Below are 23,179 nucleotides of genomic sequence, written 5' to 3'. Positions count from 1 at the left end.
TTATTAAATTTTAATTATACGCTCAACTTTGTCAATTATAATTTTAATTTAATGTAATTTTTTATCAATAGTTTATCACACTAATTTTTATCGCAAACACTAATATGAATTTAAATTAATTTTTCAATTTGTAATTAAAAATTGATAACGTAAACTGATCAAATGTTTCGATTTTAATTTTAAATTTAATATAGAACGAAGAGGAATGGGAGAAAATTTAAGAAATAAAAGTTTGACAATTAGAAAAGAAAATACTAGGATTTAAAAATTTTAAATTAAATTAATTAAATCAATTTAATTAAATTAAATAAATCTCTGATTAAATTAATTAAATTAATTAAATTCATTTAATTAATTAAATTTCTGATTAAATTAATTAAATTAATTAAATCTCTAATTAAATAATCCTCGAGATCCTCTAATATTGCTAATGTTCACATTAATTGGAATTGAATTTTGATCAGTACTTGATTCACCGGGTAAATTAATAAATTCCAATCTTTGTAGTGCAATTTTTTGTAGACGATTAAGAAGACCTGGATAATTTGATATTGCTTGGAGAAAATTCTCTCGAGTTAAAATTAACATTTCACATCTTTCAATTGTATAAACACTCGCGATACGCATTTCATTCTCCATTACCAATGCAATTTCACCAAAATAACAACCATCATCTAAATGACATATCTATAATTAAAAAACAATATTGTTTATTGTTATTATCCTCGAATAATTTAATAATATTGTAATTCAGTTAATTAGTAATTAAAAAATTGTTAAATTGTTATTATTGTTGTTTTTTCAAATGAAAAAGAAAAAAATTCGATTTCAAATAAAAGAAATGGAAAAAATTTTCAATTGTTTAATTATATCAATTAACATTTAAATAATTTAAATTATTATTTATTAATATTTATTGGATAAAATTAAATATTGAAAAATGAAAGGAAATTGTAATTTGTAAATTACCTCTTTTCCTTTATTTGAATAAACTGCAACAGTTCCGGAAACAATGTAAAAAAATGTTTCACCGGGAGTATTTACTTTAACAATTTCATCATTGGGTAAATAAATTTTCGGTTCAATAAATTCAGCAATTTTAATCACAACTGACTGTGGTAAATTTTGAAAAAGAATAACTGTTTCAAATAATTTTTTACATCTATGCAAAATCAGTTCCTATAAGAAATATTTTAATATAATTCATTTATTTTAGTTTCCAATTTAAAAAAATAGTTTAATGCAAACTATTTACATTAACAATTAGCTTGTGGAAAATTTAAAAAAAATTAGCATTTAAATTTGGCGCGCATATTAAATAATTTGCATTAAACTACTTTATCGACGGTACATAGATTGGAAACTCATTGGAAAAATTTTTTTCAAAAAATATTTTCTATTACTTCACGAAGATGTGGTGTAACTTGAGAAAGAACATCTTTTTCTCTATCAAAATTTCGTTTATTATAATAATCATAATAAGCGAGAAGACGATTTTGTATTGTTTTCGGTAATTCTTTATTTTTCATAAATTCACGTAATTGTTGAAGATGTTTATTTCGTTTTTTACTTAATGAATAAACGAGACTTGTGATTTGAACAAATTTAACTGAAATTTGAAAATTTCTAATTATGAAAATGAAAATAAAAAAAAAAATTTTAATCAACACTTTATACGAACATAATAAATAAATAAATCCAAGTCTTCCTAAAATTGATAAAACCAAATTTAAAATCATATCCTCTAGGGCAAAAACTGGTAAAATATGTGTCGAGGAAACTAAAGCTGTTGTTGCTCGTTGTAGGCAAAATATGTATTTTTTTATTCGACTTGTTTTCTTTATCATAATATCACTCAATATCCAGGAGCTAACAAAATTTAATAAAAAAAAAAATTTTAATTAAATTAAATATTTTGAATTAAATTTTAAGCAAATTTTTATTAGGAAATAAAAAAATTTTTTATTTTTAAAATTAAATTTAAAATAAAAATTATATTATACTTTTTACGTTCTCGTAATTTTCCAGATTTTAGAATAGCTTGAGGGACATAATATTCTAAACAAGCTGACCAATGAATTGTTATTGAAATAATTAATGTCAATTTAATTATTTCGTAATTTTTTAACGATACTTGAAATGTCTGTAAATTGTATATAATTAATTTCAACAATTATGAGAAAAAATTTTGTATTTAATTAAAAATTAATAGATTAATCTAATTACTAGCAAAATTAAACGCGCGCCAAATTGAGTATTTAATTGTTTGTTATAAAGAAATTAAAGATTAATATTATCAATAATAATTTAATTTATTAGAATATTATTATATATTAAATGATAATTTACCTTTTTTAAATATTCCGTACCTTTAAGAATATTACGAAGGGTAATGATTTTGATAAAATTGAAAATTGGTATGTACCATTTAGTGTCTCCCATACCGCATATGAGATAATCTATCAGTTCTTCCGGAAATATTGTTAACAAATCAAGAAAAAAATAGCTTCCAATGTATTTTCTGTTAGAATTTTTCTTGTTATTAAAATCTTAAATATATTTTTTTTTAAATACGATATTTATTTTTTTTCAATATTATTTTTAGGATTTTTAGGATTTTTAGGGAATTATTAAATTATTATAAAAATTACTTGGTAAATTATTTACTAAATTAAAAAAAAAATTGTATTTAAAAATTTTTGTCAAACAAAAAGAAAAATACTAACTGAGCAACAATTTTTGGATCAAAAATAACATTTCTCGTCTCAATATCATAATAGCCAGTTAAAAAAGTGAGAATTATATCGAATAAAAAAATTGTATCAATAAAAATTGTTATTGGATACCAATTTTTTTGCATTTCAAAATAAAATGCATTTAATACGGGAATTATAAATAATGCTAATATCGTAAATATTACAAGGAAAATAATCCAACATACTCTGTAAAAGAATATATATTTAAATTAACTTTTACTTTTTTAAATTCTACTATATTTATTAAAAATAAATATATTTTAATTTATAATTTTTTAACGACATAATATTACTTTTTTTTAAAATAATCGATTAATTAATAAATTAATATAATTTTATAATTAAGTTTAAATAATTTTATTTATATACCTAAATCTAGAAAATGGATGTATCATGTAGGGATAAAATTTAATTTGTCTATTAATTTCATAATTAACAGCAGCAGTACTTTTTAAAATATTTCTTGCAAAAGGATTTTTACGTGACAAAATAAATAGTCCTTTAATCCATTCACGAAAATCAGCAAAAATTCCATTTGTTAAAAAAATATTTCTTTTATTTTCATTTTGATTTATAAAATTGCATTTGTGTTCAATAATCGATGATTTCTGAGAATTTAGAAGAAGAAGAAGAAGAAAAAAAAATTACAATTATACAATTAAAACTGTAAAATAAATTAATTTAAATATGCAACTATTAATTTTGTAAATAAAATTTTGAAAAATTACTAAAATATTAATTTTTCACGAATTCAAATTTCATAATAAAATTTGTTTTTTAATAAATTTTTTTTTTTTTAAATAAAATTCAAAATTACCTGACTATCGATAGATGGATTGACTGCTTCAGGTATAAGTGTAAATAAATCCATTTAAAAAAAAAAAAAAAATTATTTATTTAATTCACTTATAATAAATCCAATGAATTTGATAACCAAAGAAATCGATGTCATGTAAATTAATTCATTTTGATTGTCATTTATTTAGAAATAAAAAAAATTATTTTTTAGTGATTTGAAATTTGGCGCGTTATATTTGACGCATGCGCACATTATTTAACTGACCGTTACTGAGCACTGAGCAGACGTCTTTTATCAGTCTCGTCAGCTTTAATAGAATACACTAAAAGTATAAATGATAATTGTTATCTTTTAGATGTGTTTTCTATTTATTAAAAAAATAATATAATATAATGTAATATAATGTAATATAATGTAATATAATATAATATAATATTTATAATAACAACATAGACCTGATGATGATACGTATTGCATTGAAACGTTGACAACAATTAAAATTATATGATTACAATAAATTATTAAATCTGTAAAATTCTATTTTAATAAAAATGATTTAATTTTTTTTTTTTATTAGATTTAGATTTTTATTTAAACATGAAAAAAAATAATTAGTTTCAATCGGTAATTCAGATTTTTTACAGTTATAATATACCGTTAATTTTAAATTAATATCAAAACGTTAATTTTCTTTTTTCTACTTATGCAAAATGTGAAAATAAATTATAATGTAAAATTAATTTTAAAAAAATAAGTAAATTCCTTTTTTATTTTATTTAAAAATTTCAAAATAAGCCTCCGTCGATAAAACAGTTTCACAAGTTGCGGCAATTGTGTTACATTTAGGGATAAATAAATTACTTTTTTTTTACCGTAAAAATGATTGTTTTGTGTTAAATAAACTTTATAATTTATCAAAAATAATAAATTTATTCTTCCAAAGACTATATAGTTAATTTAATTTTTATATATCTTTTATTTGGGTATATGAAAATAGTTTTTGATAAATGATATTTTTTTTATAGGTTAGGTTTGGTTGATTTGTAATATATTTCCAAATAGGGTAATAGATGTTAGATTATGTTTATCTTTACGGCGTGGGTGTTAAAATAACGGCAAAGAAAGTGTGGGTATTCAGAAAGAATATAAGAAATATATAATTTAGTATCGAAAAAAAAATCTCAGTGTTAAAAACTACGTGACATAACCTACTCCAAAAAAGAAAATGTAAGTAACTTTTAATTCTAAATTTCCTTTTATGGATATTATTCGATTAATTTTTTTTATATAAATTCCGTAAAAAATAATTTCTATTCAAAATATTTAAATTTAAAATTAAAAACGTTTATTTAAAAAAAAAATTTTTTAATAATAAAAATTTGTAAAAATTTTTCTTTTCTTTACAGGCAAAAAAGTATTTTTATTTTTTTGTTCACACATTGTTTGGTGTGGGGCAATGACTATTATGAACTTTTGGGATTACAAAGAACCGCCGATCAACGAGAAATTAGACGAGCATTTAAAAAACTTGCGGTCACTCAACATCCGGACAAAAATACTGTAAAAAAAAAATTTTTAATATATATATTTTTTTAAATTTAATTTTATTACGAGGTAATTTTTTTAAAAAAGAAGTCACCCCCCCCCCCCCCGAAAAAAAGTTCTGGAATTGGCTTGATACTTTGGTAAATTGTTGTCCTATATGAAAGTAACAAAATTTCAAAATATAAACTTATTTAAAACAAAAAAAAAAATTATAAAAACTAGAGGGGTTTAAAGTTTTGAGTTTTTAGGTAATACTGTTATTTTCAAATCCGTATAATTTCTACAAAATTTTATGGATTTTAATTTGTTAATAGGGTTTTTTTGTTGGGTTTTTCATGTACTTTTCAATGCCAAAATAATTATTTTCAAAAATTTTTTTAATTTTTTTTCAAAATTAACTTTTATTTTTTTATTTTTAACCCCTTATCATCGTTTAAAAAATTTTTTTTTTTTTTTTGAAAGCTGAGATTTTTTCCAACAAATTTTGTGAAAAAAAAATCAAAATAGCTAGATGACTTTCAAAAAATAAAAAAAAAAAAATATGACATATTTTTTGGGTCAAAAGGAGTCTTAAGATTTAAGGTTTAAGGTTTTAGAAAATTGAAAAAAAAGTTTTCGGTGAAAAATTTTTCAAAGAAATCCTTAAGATGGATTTTTAATAAATTTATTTTTGTTATTCTAAGCTATAAAACTTAATTTTCTTGCTTTTTAAAAAAAAAATTACTTTCCTTGGTAGACGTTAAAATTAAATTTTTTTTAAAAATAATTTTAAATATATTTTTAAATAATATAATTTGAATGTTGATAGCTAAACAATTAGATAATTTTTTTTTACCATTATATTATATAATAATAAAATGCTTGGTCTGTACTTCTGTTAGCCTTTTTCTGATTTCACGTGTTTTTTTGAATAGTAATCTTATGACGTGTCAAATTTTGACAATTCTTTTTCTCATTTTTGTCAAAGTTGTATAATTGTGTTTCCAAATTTCGGAATAAGTTTCTTTAAAATTCCAAATTCGAAAATTCAATTCACGAAGCTGAAGTACACAACGTTTACCAACGAAATTTTTTTTAAAGTTGTATATTGATTCAAAAATTGTATACAAATACAAAAAATTTATGATGAGAAAAAAGATGCGCCAGGAAATTTCGTATACAAGATAGTAATTTAAAAAAATTTTATTTTTAAAAATTAATTTTTAAGGTACCAGGGGCCAACGAATACCTATTAAATATTAATTATAAAAACACAGGCCTCGAATCAACTTAAAGACACAAAAAAAGTCGTTTTAGTCAATTTATATTCCAAAAAAAAAGTGGATTTGTTTTTTATTTTAACAAAAATATTTTACAGATTTTTAAATAAAAATTTGTTTTTTAATAATAATCCTTTTCGAAGGGTTAAAGATGAAATTTTTAGAAATAATTAAATTTCAAAAGATATATTGTTAATTTTCAAACAATTATTAAATTTTACAGAACTAAAAATAATTTATCAAACAATTTTTGGAAAATATTTTTTAAATTTAATTGAATTTTCAAAGATTTAAAATTGAGATTTTTGAAATTAATTGAAACTTTAAGTGATTTTTAATTAAAATTTTAGATGATTTCACTAAAAATTTATTAGAAAATGCGGATAAAATACAATAATTTGAAAATAATTTTTAATTGAGAAATGGTTTCAGATATTTCTGAATTGAATTTCAAAGAATATTATTAAAATAGTTAAAAATAATTGAATTTCAGAAGAGTTATAATTGAAATTATTAAATTTCAAAAAAAAATTTAGATGGAAAATTTTAGAAATAATAAAATTGAACTTTTTGAAAATAATTAAATTTCAATTCCAATTGATTTTAAATTGAAACTTTTGAAAATAACAGAATTTCAATTGATATTTAATTGAAATTTTTGAAAATAATTGAATTTTAGTTGATTTTGAATTGAAATTTTTGAAAATAATTCATTTTCAATTGACTTTGAATTGTAATTTTGGAAAATAATTAAATTTTAGTTGATTTTGAATTAATAACTTTGAAAATAATTGAATAACAGTTATAATTGAAATTATTAAATTAAAAAAAAAAATTTCGATGGAAAATTGTAGAAATAATTAAATTTTAGATGCTTTTAAATTCAAATTATTGAAAACTCAATTAATTTTGAATTCAAATTTTTGAGAATAATTAAATTTTATTTGATTTTAAATTTGGAAAATAATTGAATTTCAGTTCATTTTGAATTGAAAATTTTGGGAAATAATTGAATTTTAATTGAAATTTTGGATAATAATTTAATTATTTAAGTTCATTTTTGATTGAAAATTTGGATAATTAATTTTGAATAGAAATTTTAGAAAATAATTGAATTTTATTTCATTTTAAATTGAAAACTTGGTAAATAATTAAATTTTAAATTGAAAATTTTTGATAATTATTGGATTTTTAATTGATTTTGAATTAAAATTTTGGGTTATAATTGAATTTTAGTTTATTTTGAATTGAAATTTTTAAAAAATAATTCAATTTTATTGTGATATATTTTTTTTAAATTATAAACAATTGTTAAATTTCATAAAAATTTTAATTGAAAAAATAATTTTTATTTAATTGAATTTGTGATGTATTTCATTAAAATTATTAAAAATAATTAATTTAGTGAAGAATCATTTTAGTTCAGAATTTGTTAAATAATTGAATTGAAGAAGATCTGAAGAAGATCTACATTTTATACTAAAAAAATGTATTTTATTTACATTTTTGTCAAATGTAAAAAAAAATGTCGCATTTTATTAAAATAAGTCGATAAAAGTCGTATTTTTGAAAAAAGTCGGAAAAAGTCGTATAATCCGAGGCCTGTAAACATATAATTTTCATTATTATCATTTAATATGTAATAATATTCTAATAAATTAAATTATTATTGCTAATATTAATTTTTAATTTCTTTATAACAAACAATTAAACACTTAATTTGGCGCGCTTGCGCGCGTTTAATTTTGCTAGTTTTAGAAATAATTAATTAAAATTTTTGTTCCTTAATTAATAATTAAAAAAAAATTTTTTATAAATTTTGAAAAATTAATTTTTTTTCGGTTTTTTTTTTCTAAAGGATGATCCAAAAGCTCACGATAATTTTGTAAAACTAACGAGAGCCTATGAAGTATTAAAGGATCCAGATTTAAGAAAAAAATATGATATTCACGGAGAAGAGGGACTCGACAATAATAATAATAGACGCAATCAATATCATTCCTGGACATATTATCAAAATAATTTTGGAATTTATGATGACGATCCTCAAATTATGACACTCAACAGAAATGATTATTGTATGTTTTATTTATTTTAAAAAAAATTTATTCGTCGTCCCACGAATATAATTTTTAATTATAGGCAAATAATATTTTTAAAATAAATTTTTGTTTGCAATATTAAATTTTTTTAGTAGAAAAAAGAAAAAGAAATTAAATTATAATAATAATGTTTTTCATTTTAGTTGAAAGTGTATTGGATTCGGAAAAAATGTGGTTAGTAAATTTTTATTCGCCAATGTGTAGTCATTGTCATCATTTAGCACCTGTTTGGCGTAAAGTCGCTAAAGAACTCGAGGGTGTAATTCGCGTTGCCGCTGTTAATTGCGAAGACGATTGGCAACTTTGCAATAAAATTGGAATTCAATCGTATCCAACTTTAATGCACTATCCAAAGGTTAATTTAACAAAAAATAATAATTTTCTACTTTTTTCCAAAAATGAAAATTTCATTCAATTTTTTTTAATTTTGAAATCTTTTCTTCTTTTTATTATTGTTAAAAAAAAATTGTTTACTTAAATTTTTTTTTTAATTTAAATTACTTTCTTCAAAATTGAAAAATTTTCAATTTTACGCAACGATTAATTTTTTTTTTTTTTAAACATTTAATGATTATTTTTAGAATTCGAATCGTGGCGCTCGTTACACGGATGAAAAATCGTATGAGGCAATTTTACAATTTGTTTTGGATCGACTCGATGTAAAAATTGAGAAAATAACAAAAAAAATTTGGAATCATTTATTGAAAGGACTCGAATTGTCTGATAAGCCAACATTAGTTTTTGTTTGTAATAATCATCGTCATTGTTTCACGTCAGACGAAAGGCTCAAAGTAGCCGCGATATTTGTAAGTAAAATTTAATTTTTTTTCCTTCAACTCTTTTTCTATTATTATAAAAAAAAAAAATTTTAATAATTAAATTTAAAATGTTCAAATTATGAAAAAACTTTTAAAATTTCAAATTTAATTAAAATTTTTTTGTAATTTTTAAAAATAATAATAAATTTTTTTTAATTTCAGGACAAAATGATAAATATCCGAGTCTTCGAATGTGAGAAAGATTGTGATGATAAATTTTCTAAAGATAGTGGCGTTATTTATTTTCCATCACAAAATGACGATGTATGGAAACCAATTTCTTTAGAGGACTCAATTGATGTTGATGAATTGGTGAAAAAAATTCTCGATCAATTACCCGAGCCGCAAGATATTAGCGATTTCGATTTTGAGGTGTGAATCATAATTTTCCTCATCTATGTTACTTATAAATTGATAATTTACAAAAAATCCAATTAAATATTTTATTTTTTTTTTACATATAAATTGATGTATTAATTTTATTTTTTTGCAGAAAATTGAAAAAAGTCTCGAATCTCAGGATGAAGACGGTTGGTTAATTTGTTTTTATATTGGACACGCGACCGAATTGGATGTTCAATTAAAAAAATTACCAAGTATCGTTCGCGGAATGAATTTAGGTAAAATTTCCTAATTTTTTTTTTTTTTGCTTTTATTTATCATTTGTTTTTTAAATATATTTTTCTATTAAATAAAATTTATAATTAATTAACTAATAATAATTAATAATGTTTAATTGTATTTTTTTTCAGCTAAAATAAATTGTGGTAAATATGCGAAATTATGCCAGGATTTAAATGTAAATCACTATCCATCATGGGGTGTATTAAAACCCGGTGGTGGTGCTTTTGAATTGAATCATGGGAAAAATACAATAAACGATATTGCACGATTTGCAAAAAATAGTGTTAAAGCAAAAAATGTCCGTGCACTATCGGCAGAGAAAATACTCTCAATTCTAAAGAGAGAAAATGGTGAGTGCAGGCCTCGGATCGACTTTAAAGGCACAAAAAAAGTCGTTTTAGTCGATTTATGTTCCAAAAAAAGTCGAAAAAGACGATTTTTTTTATTTTAACAAAAAAAGTTTTACAGATTTTCAAATAAAAGTTTTTTTTTTTAAATAATAATAATTTTAGAAGAGTTATAAAGTTGAAATTTTTAAAAATAATTGAATTTCAAAAGATTTTGTTAATTTTCAGACAATAATTAAATTTTACATAATTAAAAATAATTTATTTAAATAATTTCAGATAACATTTTTTAAAAGTAATTGAATTTTCAACGATTTATAATTGAGATTTTTAAAATTAATTGAACTTCAAGTGATTTTTAATTAAAAAATGGTTTCAGATAATTGAATTTTTCAAATAATATTATGAAAATAGTTAAAGATAATTGAATTTCATGAGAGAGTTATAATTGAAATTATTAAATTTCAAACAATTTTAGATGGTAAATTTTTTAAAGCGTTTAAATTGAAATTTTTGAAAATAATTGAATTTCAATTGAAATTTTGGATAATAATTTAATTTTAGTTGATTTTAGATTAAAAATATTGATAATAAATAATTTTGAATTGAAATTTTTGCGAATAATTGAATTTTAGTTAATTTTGAATTGAAAATTTTGAAAATAATTGAATTTTAGTTGATTTTGGATTGAAATTTTTGAAAATAATTGAATTTTATTTGATTTTGAATGAAAATTTTTTTGAATTTTAAAAGATTTTGAATTGAAAATTTCGTAAATAATTGATTTCGAATTGACATTTTGGAAAATAATTTAATTTCAAAAGATTGTGTTAATTTTCAGACAATAATTATTATAATAAGAGAAATTTCTAATAATTTCTGTTGATGAAGAATTTATTAGAATTTTTTGGTAATTTTATTTTGTTAATTTTTTTTTAAATTATATACAATGATTAAATTTCATAAAAATTTTAATTGAAAAATAGTTTAAAATAATTGAATTTGTGATAAATTTCATTAAAATAATTAAAAATAATTAATTTAGTGAAGAGTTTTAGTTAAAATTTTTTTAAATAATTGAAATAAAGAAGATCTGAAGAAGATCTGCATTTTATACTAAAAAAATCGTAATTTATTCAAAAAAAATTTTTTTAATGTAAAAAAAAGTCGAAAAAGTCGTATAATCCAAGGCCTTTGAGTGAAGAAAGAAATTTATTTTTAATTTTCAAAAATTGGTTTCTTTTTTTAAAAATAAAAAAATTATTAACAGGAAATGAAGCTTGGTTTATCGATTGGTATGCGCCATGGTGTCCACCATGTTTGGAATTTTTGCCAGAATTACGAAAAGCCTCATTGGAATTTAAATCGTCTTTAATTCATTTTGGCACTGTCGATTGTACAGTTCATTCGAATATTTGTCGACAATATAACATTCGTTCCTATCCAACTGCAATGTTAATTAATGGCACAAATACAATTCAATTTACAATGCAAAAAACCGCTTCAAATGTTATACAATTTATTCACGAGGCAATGAATCCATCTGGTGAGAATGAAATCCAAAAAATATTTATATTCTTTTAATATATTAAATAAATCTTTTTTCAAGTAAAGAAAAGAAAAATAATATTATTAATTATTTACAGTCATAGAAATTACGTCGAAGAATTTTAATCAAAGACTCGTGAAAAAGAAAAGTAAACTTCTTTGGGTTGTGGATTATTTTGCCCCGTGGTGTGGTCCCTGTCAACAATTGGCATCTGAATGGACATCAGTGGCAAAAGCATTGCGACAATTGAATTTTGTGAAAATAGCAAAAATTAATTGTGACATTGAATCAAATCTTTGCAGAACACAAGGAATACAAAGTTATCCGACAATTAGACTTTATCCCACAGAAAGCGAAGGAATCAATACAATTGCGTAAGTTATTAAATAAAAATAAAATTTTTAATTTATTTTATTTTACCGAATTTCATTTAAATTTGGAGAATTTCTATTTAAATTCATATTTAGGGATAAATAAAATTTTAATTTTAATTAAAAATTTCAAAGAAAATAAATAATATTAATTAATAATTCTACGTTAAAAATATATTTCTCGAAAATATTTTAAATTAAAAATACTCATTTTAAGTAATACACATTATAATGTTCAAAAAAATCGCGCGCTCGTTGTTTGGTGATAAGTTAGAAAACTACATTACCGAACTTGTACCACCCCTTTTTTCCCCTACGATGCGCGTCACTTCCTTACAACCGAGCACATTCCATTTCTTTTACATTTCATCAGTCGCAGGGCACGCATTTTCGCAATAAACGAAAAAGTTTATAGTTTACCATCAAACGAAATTAGTTAAAAAAAAAAAATGTGTTTTCTTGGTGTTAAAATGAAATGTTATGCCTTTGATAATTTATGTAAGTTTAAAAATATTTTTTTCTTATTAAATTTTTTATTTAATTTTTTCTTTTCATAGCATCGCATTTTCATTGTATTGTATTTCATTTATTTCATTTTTCATTATAATTATAAATATATAGGGGGGAATTTTTTTATTTACTCTTACTAGAAAAAATCGAAAGTAAATTTTATTTCTTTAAAATTGAATTATATTTAAAATTTTATTATTCTGACGCGATTTTTTCTAAAAATATTTTATTTCAAAGCTGTGAATTTTATATAAATTTTCAATTAAAATATGTAAATTTATAGCAAGATTATTATTTTTCATAATTACTACAATTATATTTCTATAGTTTCTTTTTAAGTATTCAATTTAACGTTTTGAGAAAGAATTTTATCTGCTACAAAATGGCGGTTTCGGCGTCATATTAAAATTAATATGGCTAAGTAACTTTAATTTATTATTATTATTTCTTAAAAAGAATAATCTAAAAGTTTTAAAAGATAATTTGAAATATTTATTTTGCCAATTGTGATAAAAATAAGTTTTTGAAATTATTAAACCAATAAAATTATTTTAAATTATTTTTGAATATAAAACCGTTGTGAAAAAAAAATTACGCTCTTTAAAAAAAGTTATTTAATAATTTTTTATTTAAATAAATAATTATAAAGAAACGTATAAAGTGAATAGTTTTACATAAGAAATAATAAAAATTAATCATTCAATTATTAGAAATTTAAATAATATTTATTAAATAACTTTTTTTTAATTAAGTGCAATTTTTATAAATGAAACAAGATTCTTTATAAAATTAAGGGAATTAGAAAATTAGAAATTAGAAAATTTTTTCTAATTGAATATTTAAAAGGAACTTTAGAAATATAATGTAATAATTAATTTTAGATTAATTTTAATTGTTAATAATTTTCATTAAAAAAAAATTTATTTTTTGGTTTAATAATTTCAGTAACTATTTTTTATAAAAGCATAAGTTAAAAATGATTTAATATTAAAAATTAAATTTTTAAATTCTAATTGATCTGTTCGAGAAATTTGGATTCTATTTTAAAATATTTATTTGCTTTATATATTTTATTTTACATAAAAGTTAAATTAAATTGAAATTGTTTCAGTAATAACATTCACTTGTTGTTATGTGTTGTATTAGGAAAAACACCAATAATAATATTTTTTTTTATTTATTATATGTGACGCGATCTGAAGAAAAGGACCTTAGAAGCAAAAAATTATAGGTTACGTTTAGAAATTTTAAAGTGAAAATACACAAAGACATTCAACTCGTAATGCAAACTATTGATATTTAGGTCTTCATTGCATCCAAAATATTCAATAAAAACTGATTTCAGTTTAACAAAAACAAAAATAAACTTTTAGTTCAAGTAAAACTATAGTAAACATAACCAATAATTTATTTGCTTCTAAGGTCCCTTTTTTCAAATCGCGTCACATATTATGTAATTTGTAATTTTTTTTATTGAAAATTGACGGTTATTTGTAGTATTATTTCAATATTTCTATGCTTTATATGTTTCACTTCACATATAAAATTGAATTAAATTGGTCTACTATTTTTACAGAAATTTTTTACAGTAAAAACATTCACTTGTTGTTCTGTGTTGTATTAGGAAAAACACCAATAATAATATTTTTTTTTATTTATTATATTATGTAATTTATAATTTTTTTTAATTGAAAATTGACGATTATTTGTAGTATTATTTCAATATTTCTATGCATTTATTATTCTTTTTTAAGCCTGTTTACATGTAAATAAATAAATATTTGACTAAAATATGAATTTTATGTTCTCCCTTATTATAGATTATATAATGGACAAAGGGATTTCTTCTCGATGCTACTGTGGATTACAGGATTTTTCCCAGTCAAAGTCAAAGAGTTAACGTCTTCCACATTCCAAAAGGACGTTCTAAAAGGGAACGAACTTCATTTGGTTGATTTTTATGCACCATGGTGCGGTCATTGCCAAAGACTGGAGCCTCATTATAATATTGTCGCTCAGGTTAGTAATGACTTCCTTTTTCTCTAATTTTTATTGTTGTTTTTAAATTTAATAAGCAAAAAAAAATTTTAATTCGTTGGTAAAAAAAAACAAAATTTTTATCTCTTGCGATTTTTTAAAATAAATTATTAACATTAAATTTTGAATGTGTCTAACTTCAGTAAAAGGGAAATACATAATCTATCAAAACTATTCATTGATTTAATATAATTTTATTTTTACAATTATTTTTTTTCATTGTAGCTTCTTGAGGGTAAAATTCAAGTAGCGCGAATCAATTGCGAAATTTATAGAAACGAATGTTCGCAATCTGGAATTCAAGCATATCCAACGCTAATGCTTTATGGACGAAAATCGAGTTATAGAATAGAAGGTGCCAAAGCTGAGGAAATACATAGTAATGTTTTGAAAATATTAAATCTCAAAACTGAACAGAAACACGATGAACTGTAACAATCGTTGTTCAAGTAGGTGCCTTGTGATCTCTATTTTATATAAAAAAAAATGACGTTCATAATTAAAAAAAAATTTTTTTTTAAGAAAATCAATTACTGATGATTGACTTTGTTTTTGTCAATCGCATAAAAAAATTGTGGTTTTTTTCTATAAAAAAAGTAGAAAATTTCGAATCAAATACTCGAAAGAACCATTTTGGATTTTTTTTAGCATATAAACTTAGGTAATTTTTGAAAGAAACTTTAATGAAAATTAACAAAAACAAAATACGGGTCGCTTGCCCTTCGAGCCCTCACTAAGTCGCTCTTTTGTATTTTGTCCAATTTTATTTCATTACGGGTTTTTGTTCCTTTCTTCGATTTTTCATACAATATTTAGTTAAATAATTTTACGCCGTAAAATGTGATAAGAATTGTAATCAGTTATTAATTGTATTTAATAAGTTACATAATTTACATTTATACTATAACATTGTTGGATTATTTTATATGATATTGATTTTTTAAAAATATCAACATTTTTCAAATCGATGTAATAAGCTATATATCAAATTCAAAAATATTGCTATTTTCATTTTTTAAAAAAAGGTGTCCAAAGTTTAAATAATTTCCTAAAGGTCTAAATCCTAGGGGCCTGCTTTAGACTATTAAAATAAAAAAAAAATAAAAACTTAATAATAAAGCCTCTATTTTGGGTTGAAATAGAGGCTACTTGCTTTTTGTTTCAAATTGAATAATTCAAGAATTATTGTAATTTGAAAAATTTTTTACTTAAAATGCTGATATTGCATGAAAACTTAATGTTTCATTTATACATTAATCTATTCTAATTATCATCTTAAAAGGAGATAAAATTCTTCGAAAATGTTCCACTACCGAAGATCTCTGCCTTTTAATTGCACTTCTGCACAGATCGGGAACAAAAATTTTCTATTCTAAAAGATTATTAAAAAAAAAATTTCATATATTTTCATTTAATTCATTTCATTTTATAAATCACATCAAAGCAGATCTTTAAAGAGTAATCCACTCTTAAATGATTTCTGTCTTTTGATTGCACTTCTGCGCAGATCGTGAGCTAATTATTATATTTGATGATTTATTGTGAGATTAACTTTTATTGATTTAATATAAAAATGACAATAATTTGGCATTGTTCTCCATGTTCAGTATGTATGGTTCATCAGTGCATGTGAAGTAATCCTTGTCAAAACTGCAGTTACCTTAAATTACAGTTGACTTGTGCTGTGTCAGATTGTATAAAATTTCTAAGACACATTATAGACGTCATTGTTTTAAGTTCAACTTCCTAATTAAATTTTTTTGAAATAAATATTGAAAATTAATGAAAGAATTTTCAATAGCAGCGTAATGAAAAGCTGAATTACCTTCATCGACGTAATTTGCATATTGGCAATGAATTCGTTTATTCTGTCTTTCATATTATTATAGTTTCTATTTGTTCTTGATCAACCACAGCAGCAAAGCTGGTTGCTAAAAATGGACCGCTAAGTTCTGGAATTAATAAAACAAAAGATTGCTTTGGCATCGCTGAAACCTCAGGACCGCTAAGTTCTAAAATTAATAAAAAAAAGATTGCTTTGGCATCGCTGAAACCTCAGGACCGCTAAGTTCTGGAATTAATAAAACAAAAGATTGCTTTGGCATCGCTGAAACCTCAGGACCGCTAAGTTCTGGAATTAATAAAACAAAAGATTGCTTTGGCATCGCTGAAACCTCAGGACCGCTAAGTTCTGGAATTAATAAAACAAAAGATTGCTTTGGCATCGCTGAAACCTCAGGACTGCTAAGTTCTGGAATTAATAAAACAAAAGATTGCTTTGGCATCGCTGAAACCTCAGGACCGCTAAGTTCTGGAATTAATAAAACAAAAGATTGCTTTGGCATCGCTGAAACCTCAGGACCGCTAAGTTCTGGAATTAATAAAACAAAAGATTGCTTTGGCATCGCTGAAACCTCAGGACCGCTAAGTTCTGGAATTAATAAAACAAAAGATTGCTTTGGCATCGCTGAAACCTCAGGACCGCTAAGTTCTAAAATTAATAAAAAAAAGATTGCTTTGGCATCGCTGAAACCTCAGGACCTCTAAGTTCTAAAATTAATAAAAAAAAGATTGCTTTGGCATCGCTGAAACCTCAGGACCGCTAAGTTCTGGAATTAATAAAACAAAAGATTGCTTTGGCATCGCTGAAACCTCAGGACCGCTAAGTTCTAAAATTAATAAAAAAAAGATTGCTTTGGCATCGCTGAAACCTCAGGACCGCTAAGTTCTAAAATTAATAAAAAAAAAGATTGCTTTGGCATCGCTGAAACCTCAGGACCGCTAAGTTCTAAAATTAATAAAAAAAAGATTGCTTTGGCATCGCTGAAACCTCAGGACCGCTAAGTTCTGGAATTAATAAAACAAAAGATTGCTTTGGCATCGCTGAAACCTCAGGACCGCTAAGTTCTGGAATTAATAAAACAAAAGATTGCTTTGGCATCGCTGAAACCTCAGGACTGCTAAGTTCTGGAATTAATAAAACAAAAGATTGCTTTGGCATCGCTGAAACCTCAGGACCGCTAAGTTCTAAAATTAATAAAAAAAAGATTGCTTTGGCATCGCTGAAACCTCAGGACCGCTAAGTTCTAAAATTAATAAAAAAAAAGATTGCTTTGGCATCGCTGAAACCTCAGGACCGCTAAGTTCTAAAATTAATAAAAAAAAGATTGCTTTGGCATCGCTGAAACCTCAGGACCGCTAAGTTCTGGAATTAATAAAACAAAAGATTGCTTTGGCATCGCTGAAACCTCAGGACCGCTAAGTTCTGGAATTAATAAAACAAAAGATTGCTTTGGCATCGCTGAAACCTCAGGACTGCTAAGTTCTGGAATTAATAAAACAAAAGATTGCTTTGGCATCGCTGAAACCTCAGGACCGCTAAGTTCTGGAATTAATAAAACAAAAGATTGCTTTGGCATCGCTGAAACCTCAGGACCGCTAAGTTCCAAAATTAATAAAAAAAAGATTGCTTTGGCATCGCTGAAACCTCAGGACCGCTAAGTTCTGGAATTAATAAAACAAAAGATTGCTTTGGCATCGCTGAAACCTTAGGACCGCTAAGTTCTGGAATTAATAAAACAAAAGATTGCTTTGGCATCGCTGAAACCTCAGGACCGCTAAGTTCTGGAATTAATAAAACAAAAGATTGCTTTGGCATCGCTGAAACCTCAGGACCGCTAAGTTCTAAAATTAATAAAAAAAAGATTGCTTTGGCATCGCTGAAACCTCAGGACCTCTAAGTTCTAAAATTAATAAAAAAAAGATTGCTTTGGCATCGCTGAAACCTCAGGACCGCTAAGTTCTGGAATTAATAAAACAAAAGATTGCTTTGGCATCGCTGAAACCTCAGGACCGCTAAGTTCTGGAATTAATAAAACAAAAGATTGCTTTGGCATCGCTGAAACCTCAGGACCGCTAAGTTCTAAAATTAATAAAAAAAAGATTGCTTTGGCATCGCTGAAACCTCAGGACCGCTAACTTCTGGAATTAATAAAACAAAAGATTGCTTTGGCATCGCTGAAACCTCAGGACCGCTTAGTTCTGTAATTGATAAAACAAAAGATTGCTTCGGCATCGGAGACACTTCTAGACCGCTTAATTAATTTATTGACTATTCAGTGAATTAATAATTTTTTAAATCACTGTAGAACGTGTCACATTGAAAATATTTTGCAATGTGACGAATCTAATATTTACTCATTTCATAAAAAGGATTGTTTTAGTAAAAACATTCACTTGTTGTTATGTGATGAATTAGGAAAAACACCAATAATAAAATTTTTTTTATTATATTTTACAAATTTTCATTCATAATAATAATGATAACTACTTTATAAATTAACCTCATAACATTAATGTTTAATCATTATCTCATCACTATTATACTTATTGGTATAAGTTGACTTAGGAAAAACACCTTATCATAATTTTTTTTTTAAATTTATTAAAATTTTTATTCACTTCATTTATTATATTTCATCATTTTTAATTATTCATTCCTGTCTTCTTATCTAATGATTGTTAGAATTAGTATGTTTGAGTATTCTAACTACTATTTTTCATTTGATAAGTAAAACTACTACCACTACTACTACTCAATTGATAATAGACTCTTTTCTTAAAATGGTTTCTTTTAAACATTGGACACCTATCGTCAATTAAAATAATATATTCAATTATTTTTTTGGAATATTTATATTCTCTATGGACTTTTAAAAATTTTTATTCTGATTAAAAAAAAAATTATTGATATTTTGATTTATACAAAAATAGTGTAATATCAATAACAATATATGAATTTAAATATATCGTTTAAATAATATTGCAATATTGTTATAAAATATTAATCGATTATTAATTTTGGTGTTAGATTTGAATGCGTACCAATTTTAAAGTATAAATGTAAATTTTACATGAAAAAAAATTACTTCTTTGAAAAAAAATGTAATTAATACTTTGGAGAATATGTAAATATTTTGTATATAATTACTTAAAAGATATAATATATCGATTGAAAAATATCGATATATTAATATTAAATTATCATCGCTTTTTATCTACGATCTTGTAATTTTTTTTCAAAATCTTTTCAAATTTATTTCTGAATACTTTTATTGTTAAAAATATATTTTTGAATATTATTGTTATATTTTGATTAATATTGCCGATATTAAGGATCGATATTTCAGTTCTAATACATTTACTTCGAATTCGAAATATACGATCCGTGCTATTTTTAAAGCACAATAGACACTTTTTTAAAAAAATTTTGTAAGAATTTTTTTTTACTTAATTTTTACACTTGTAAATATATTACGATTTTAATAAAAAAAAATGATTTTTTCGAAATTGAAGTTTTTTTTTATTTATTTCACTAATATTTTTGTGATTATTATTTTATATATTTATTTGTATTCCCCACTTTTTTATTATATCTTATTTCCTGATTTTTAATTTTCATGATTTCTTTTTGTTGAATAAATTAATTTTTTCTTCACTGCTTGGCACTCAAGAAGTGTCAAGACGCTTTTTCGAGTAGGATTTATAAAGGTAAGTTAAATATTAATTATTATTTAGTGATCAAAAAAATTAATTATACTCTAAAATACCGTAATTTGTTATTTATATTATGCTGCTAAATTTTTTTTTCTTCTTTATTATGGAGATTAAAATTATGAAAAAAATTTTTCACAGAAGATAGAAATAATTATTTCTATAACAAATTCAAATCTTTTACATAATTTTGTTCTCTATTTATTTTTTAAAGAAGAAGCAATGAGTTAAAAAAGGAGTTACAATTTCCGTTATTTTGAATTTTGAATAACTCACGGTGCGCCAGAAGGAGGTGTAAATAAAAATGAATTGGCACTTAAAAATTCTTTTTGATTATAGTTCTAAGATGAATAAAAAAAAACTTTTCTCAATAGGTTTTAAAATCAGCTTACGTGCCCAATTTAAAACAAATTGAGTTTTAAATATTTAAAAATAGTATTTTATGAGGAACCAGAATTTATTTAATGTATACTTATATGCGTATAGATAGCTGCCATCTGACGGCGGCAGGAAGTAATGAACCTGTCATTATATTAATTTTCGTTTTGCAATCGTGTTTTTGTATGGATTCGTATAATCTTTCGAATTTAGGAAATTTATATAAGATAAGGATCTCTAGCTGCTTTTTGTAAAAAGTGTCCGTCTTTCAAAAAGAAAGTATTTTAAAATCAATGTTTATCATTTTCACGTTTAGTGCCGTTTTTATAGAACGATAAAATTAAAGGTCTCTTCTTGCCAAAAAAATTTCAGAGATCATTCGACTCTCTTAAATAAATTTTGTCACTCTTAAAATCGTTCTTTTAACATTATAATTTAATTTTTTAAAATCGAACACAAACACTACAGCAATATAATTATATTTATATGTAAAATTGAAAATAAGTAATTATTTTATCATTTATTACAGTATTTATTAGATTAAATAAATTCTGATTCCCCATAAAACACTGTTTTTATATAAAAAAAACACAATTTTATTTAAATCGGGCACGTAAACTGATTTTAAAAACTATTGAGAAATGTTTTTTTTATTCATCTAAGAATCATAATCAAAAAGTATTTTTAAGTGCCAATTCATTTTTATTTAAACCAAATTTTTCTTAATTTATGGTAAATTATTTTTTCAACTGATTAAGTTTAAATAAACGTATGTCTAATTATGAAGATTTTAAAAAATTCTACATAGTTTAAAAAGAGGGGAAAAATTTTTTTTTTCTACCTTTTGGTATTCGAATACAAATTTAATGGGACTCAAGTCCCCGTTCTTTCTTTTGTGTGTGTATGTATGCTTTCATCCTCCCACCACGCTACTCTTTGTCCACCTTCTCCTTTTTACCTTTGCGAGACTCCACTTCAATTCCCCTCTCTTTTCTCGTTTCTTTCAATTCCAGTTCGTGGCAAGTCTTTCCTTTTCCTCAATAAGCCAGTTTGCTATAGCGAGAGCAGCCATCTTACCAGGTTCTCGTGTGTGTTGTGTCCCCCTTTTCTTTTCTTTCTTTTTTTTTTATTTATTTTCCATTCATTTCAATTTTGTGAAGGAAAATAATTCAAATATCCATTTTTTTTTTATATAATTGTATTCAGTCTCAACGAATAATTTTCCCATTTTAAATAGACGTAAATTTTTGAAAATTGTGCTAAAAGGATTTTTAAAAAAGAATGTGAAGAATAAGTGAGTGATTCATATATATATAATTTTTTTGTATCATATTCAAAAGTAACAGAAACCGCTATATAGTAAAATAAAATATGGAATAGTTTTGATAAAAAAAAAAAGGAGAATTACATATATAGTTTTATATTATCGGTTAGTGACTCTATATCAAGTGGAAGGAAAAAGGGAATATTGCAGAATAAATATATATTATATAAATTATACATTTATGGAACGTTAATTATTTCCGGATGAGTGTGAAAATACGATGATGTAAACGAAAAATGCAACTTATTTAATACTTAATCTGATTCCATGTTTGTGGGAAAATTTATAATAGTTATATGAAAAGAAATGAATCGAGGATTTTAATTAATGTAGCTGTTACTTTGTTTTTTCTTAAAGGAAAAAAAAGATTCGTTAATTTAATTTTTTTATTTTTTTTTATCATCCATTTGTAAATCTTAATATAAATTTAATTTTAATTTAAAATATTTGAAAATTAACAAAAAAAAATACTTTGCAAATTAAATTGAATTATAACGAAATAACAGTAAACGTAATTAAAGAATTTTATTTTATATATTATTTATCAATTTTTTTTTTTTTTATTAAAATTAATTAGTATTTATTAATATAATTATTTTTTGTTTTTCATAGTAGAATTGAATTATTTAATTTTTAATTAATATATTATTATTATCATTCCTTTGGCTTAGAAAAAATAATTTCAAAATTGTCAAATTTTCGATTTATCGATAATCGATTAAACGATATTTGATTTATCGAACTATTGAATATAAGGAAATTTTTTTGGGAATTCCATTTTTTACTTCCAAATTACTTTTTTAATAAAATAAAAATTAAAAAAATACAAATAATTCTTAACTGGATAATTAATTTGCTTTATTACTTTTTCTAATTTAATTTCAATAATAAATACAATTAATATAATAAATTAATTAATATAATTAATATAATCAATCAATTAATTAATATAATTAAATTATTTTTTTTTCATTTTATTTGCAAAAATATATTTTGCAATCGGAATGTCTGACTAAGTAATTTTTTAAATGTATTCCTTATATACCAACTGACGTGTGTGTTAAAAATATGAAAACTTTTGTTTTTTAATTATACACATTTAAAAAGCACTTTGAATTATTTTTTCTTCTTAAATGATTCTCTTCTTAAATTGCAAAATAAAACATGAGGACTCATAATATTAAAGTTTCTGAAGCGAGTTAAATAT

General features: G+C 22.9%; 3 protein-coding genes and 1 long non-coding RNA gene across 56 annotated transcripts in view; 2 read left to right on the top strand and 2 right to left on the bottom strand.

The window, feature by feature from the left end:
* Positions 1 to 387: 387 nt before the first annotated feature.
* Positions 388 to 3,843, bottom strand: LOC127281241 (potassium/sodium hyperpolarization-activated cyclic nucleotide-gated channel 1-like). Its single transcript, XM_051304857.1, has 10 exons — positions 3,574 to 3,843; positions 3,126 to 3,364; positions 2,921 to 2,942; positions 2,727 to 2,827; positions 2,350 to 2,521; positions 2,004 to 2,143; positions 1,682 to 1,869; positions 1,404 to 1,609; positions 970 to 1,179; positions 388 to 687 (listed from the first exon to the last, which is right to left on the bottom strand). Exons 1-10 carry the CDS (start codon positions 3,625 to 3,627, stop codon positions 394 to 396), a joined length of 1,626 nt encoding a protein of 541 aa, XP_051160814.1. The 5' UTR covers positions 3,628 to 3,843; the 3' UTR covers positions 388 to 393.
* A 525-nt stretch (positions 3,844 to 4,368) lies between these two features.
* LOC127281310 (dnaJ homolog subfamily C member 10-like) lies at positions 4,369 to 16,051 on the top strand. Of its 2 annotated transcripts, none has more exons than XM_051304960.1 (13): positions 4,369 to 4,428; positions 4,581 to 4,782; positions 4,962 to 5,115; positions 8,218 to 8,437; positions 8,605 to 8,816; positions 9,043 to 9,267; positions 9,442 to 9,651; positions 9,773 to 9,899; positions 10,032 to 10,253; positions 11,521 to 11,796; positions 11,897 to 12,173; positions 14,501 to 14,699; positions 14,943 to 16,051. In XM_051304960.1, coding segments are annotated over exons 2-13 (2,334 nt in total). In that variant the 5' UTR covers positions 4,369 to 4,428; positions 4,581 to 4,780; the 3' UTR covers positions 15,153 to 16,051. The 2 variants fall into 2 exon arrangements, with proteins under 2 accessions (XP_051160917.1, XP_051160918.1); XM_051304961.1 differs by having other exon boundaries at positions 4,381 to 4,506.
* LOC127281314 (LHFPL tetraspan subfamily member 3 protein) overlaps positions 15,066 to 23,179 on the top strand; it is a 21,186-nt gene continuing 13,072 nt past the window's right edge. Inside the window, exon 1 of one of the 3 annotated variants that reach the window (XM_051304967.1) lies at positions 15,066 to 15,166. The gene's annotated coding sequence lies outside the window, so the exon portion shown is untranslated. Of the gene's footprint in view, positions 15,167 to 21,673; positions 21,943 to 23,179 lie in introns of those variants that run through there. The other 2 variants (XM_051304965.1, XM_051304964.1) reach the window with 2 other exon arrangements.
* On the bottom strand, positions 15,196 to 20,046 carry LOC127281311 (uncharacterized). 50 transcript variants are annotated; one of them, XR_007842973.1, is made up of 6 exons: positions 18,503 to 20,046; positions 18,205 to 18,384; positions 18,086 to 18,145; positions 17,966 to 18,025; positions 17,318 to 17,428; positions 15,196 to 17,258 (listed from the first exon to the last, which is right to left on the bottom strand). It is a non-coding gene; the product is annotated as an uncharacterized LOC127281311 (long non-coding RNA). The 50 variants fall into 50 exon arrangements; XR_007842974.1 differs by lacking the exon at positions 17,966 to 18,025 and adding an exon at positions 17,608 to 17,667; XR_007842959.1 differs by adding an exon at positions 17,608 to 17,667 and having other exon boundaries at positions 17,728 to 18,145; positions 18,503 to 20,045.

Source organism: Leptopilina boulardi, unplaced genomic scaffold (assembly GCF_019393585.1).
Source record: "Leptopilina boulardi isolate dan_hultmark-lab unplaced genomic scaffold, ZJU_Lbou_2.1 LbouV2_266, whole genome shotgun sequence".
In the NCBI taxonomy this organism is placed as follows: Eukaryota; Metazoa; Arthropoda; class Insecta; order Hymenoptera; family Figitidae; genus Leptopilina; species Leptopilina boulardi.
Note: the sequence above shows the minus strand (reverse complement) of the source record. Positions and strands in the feature narration are given on the sequence as shown.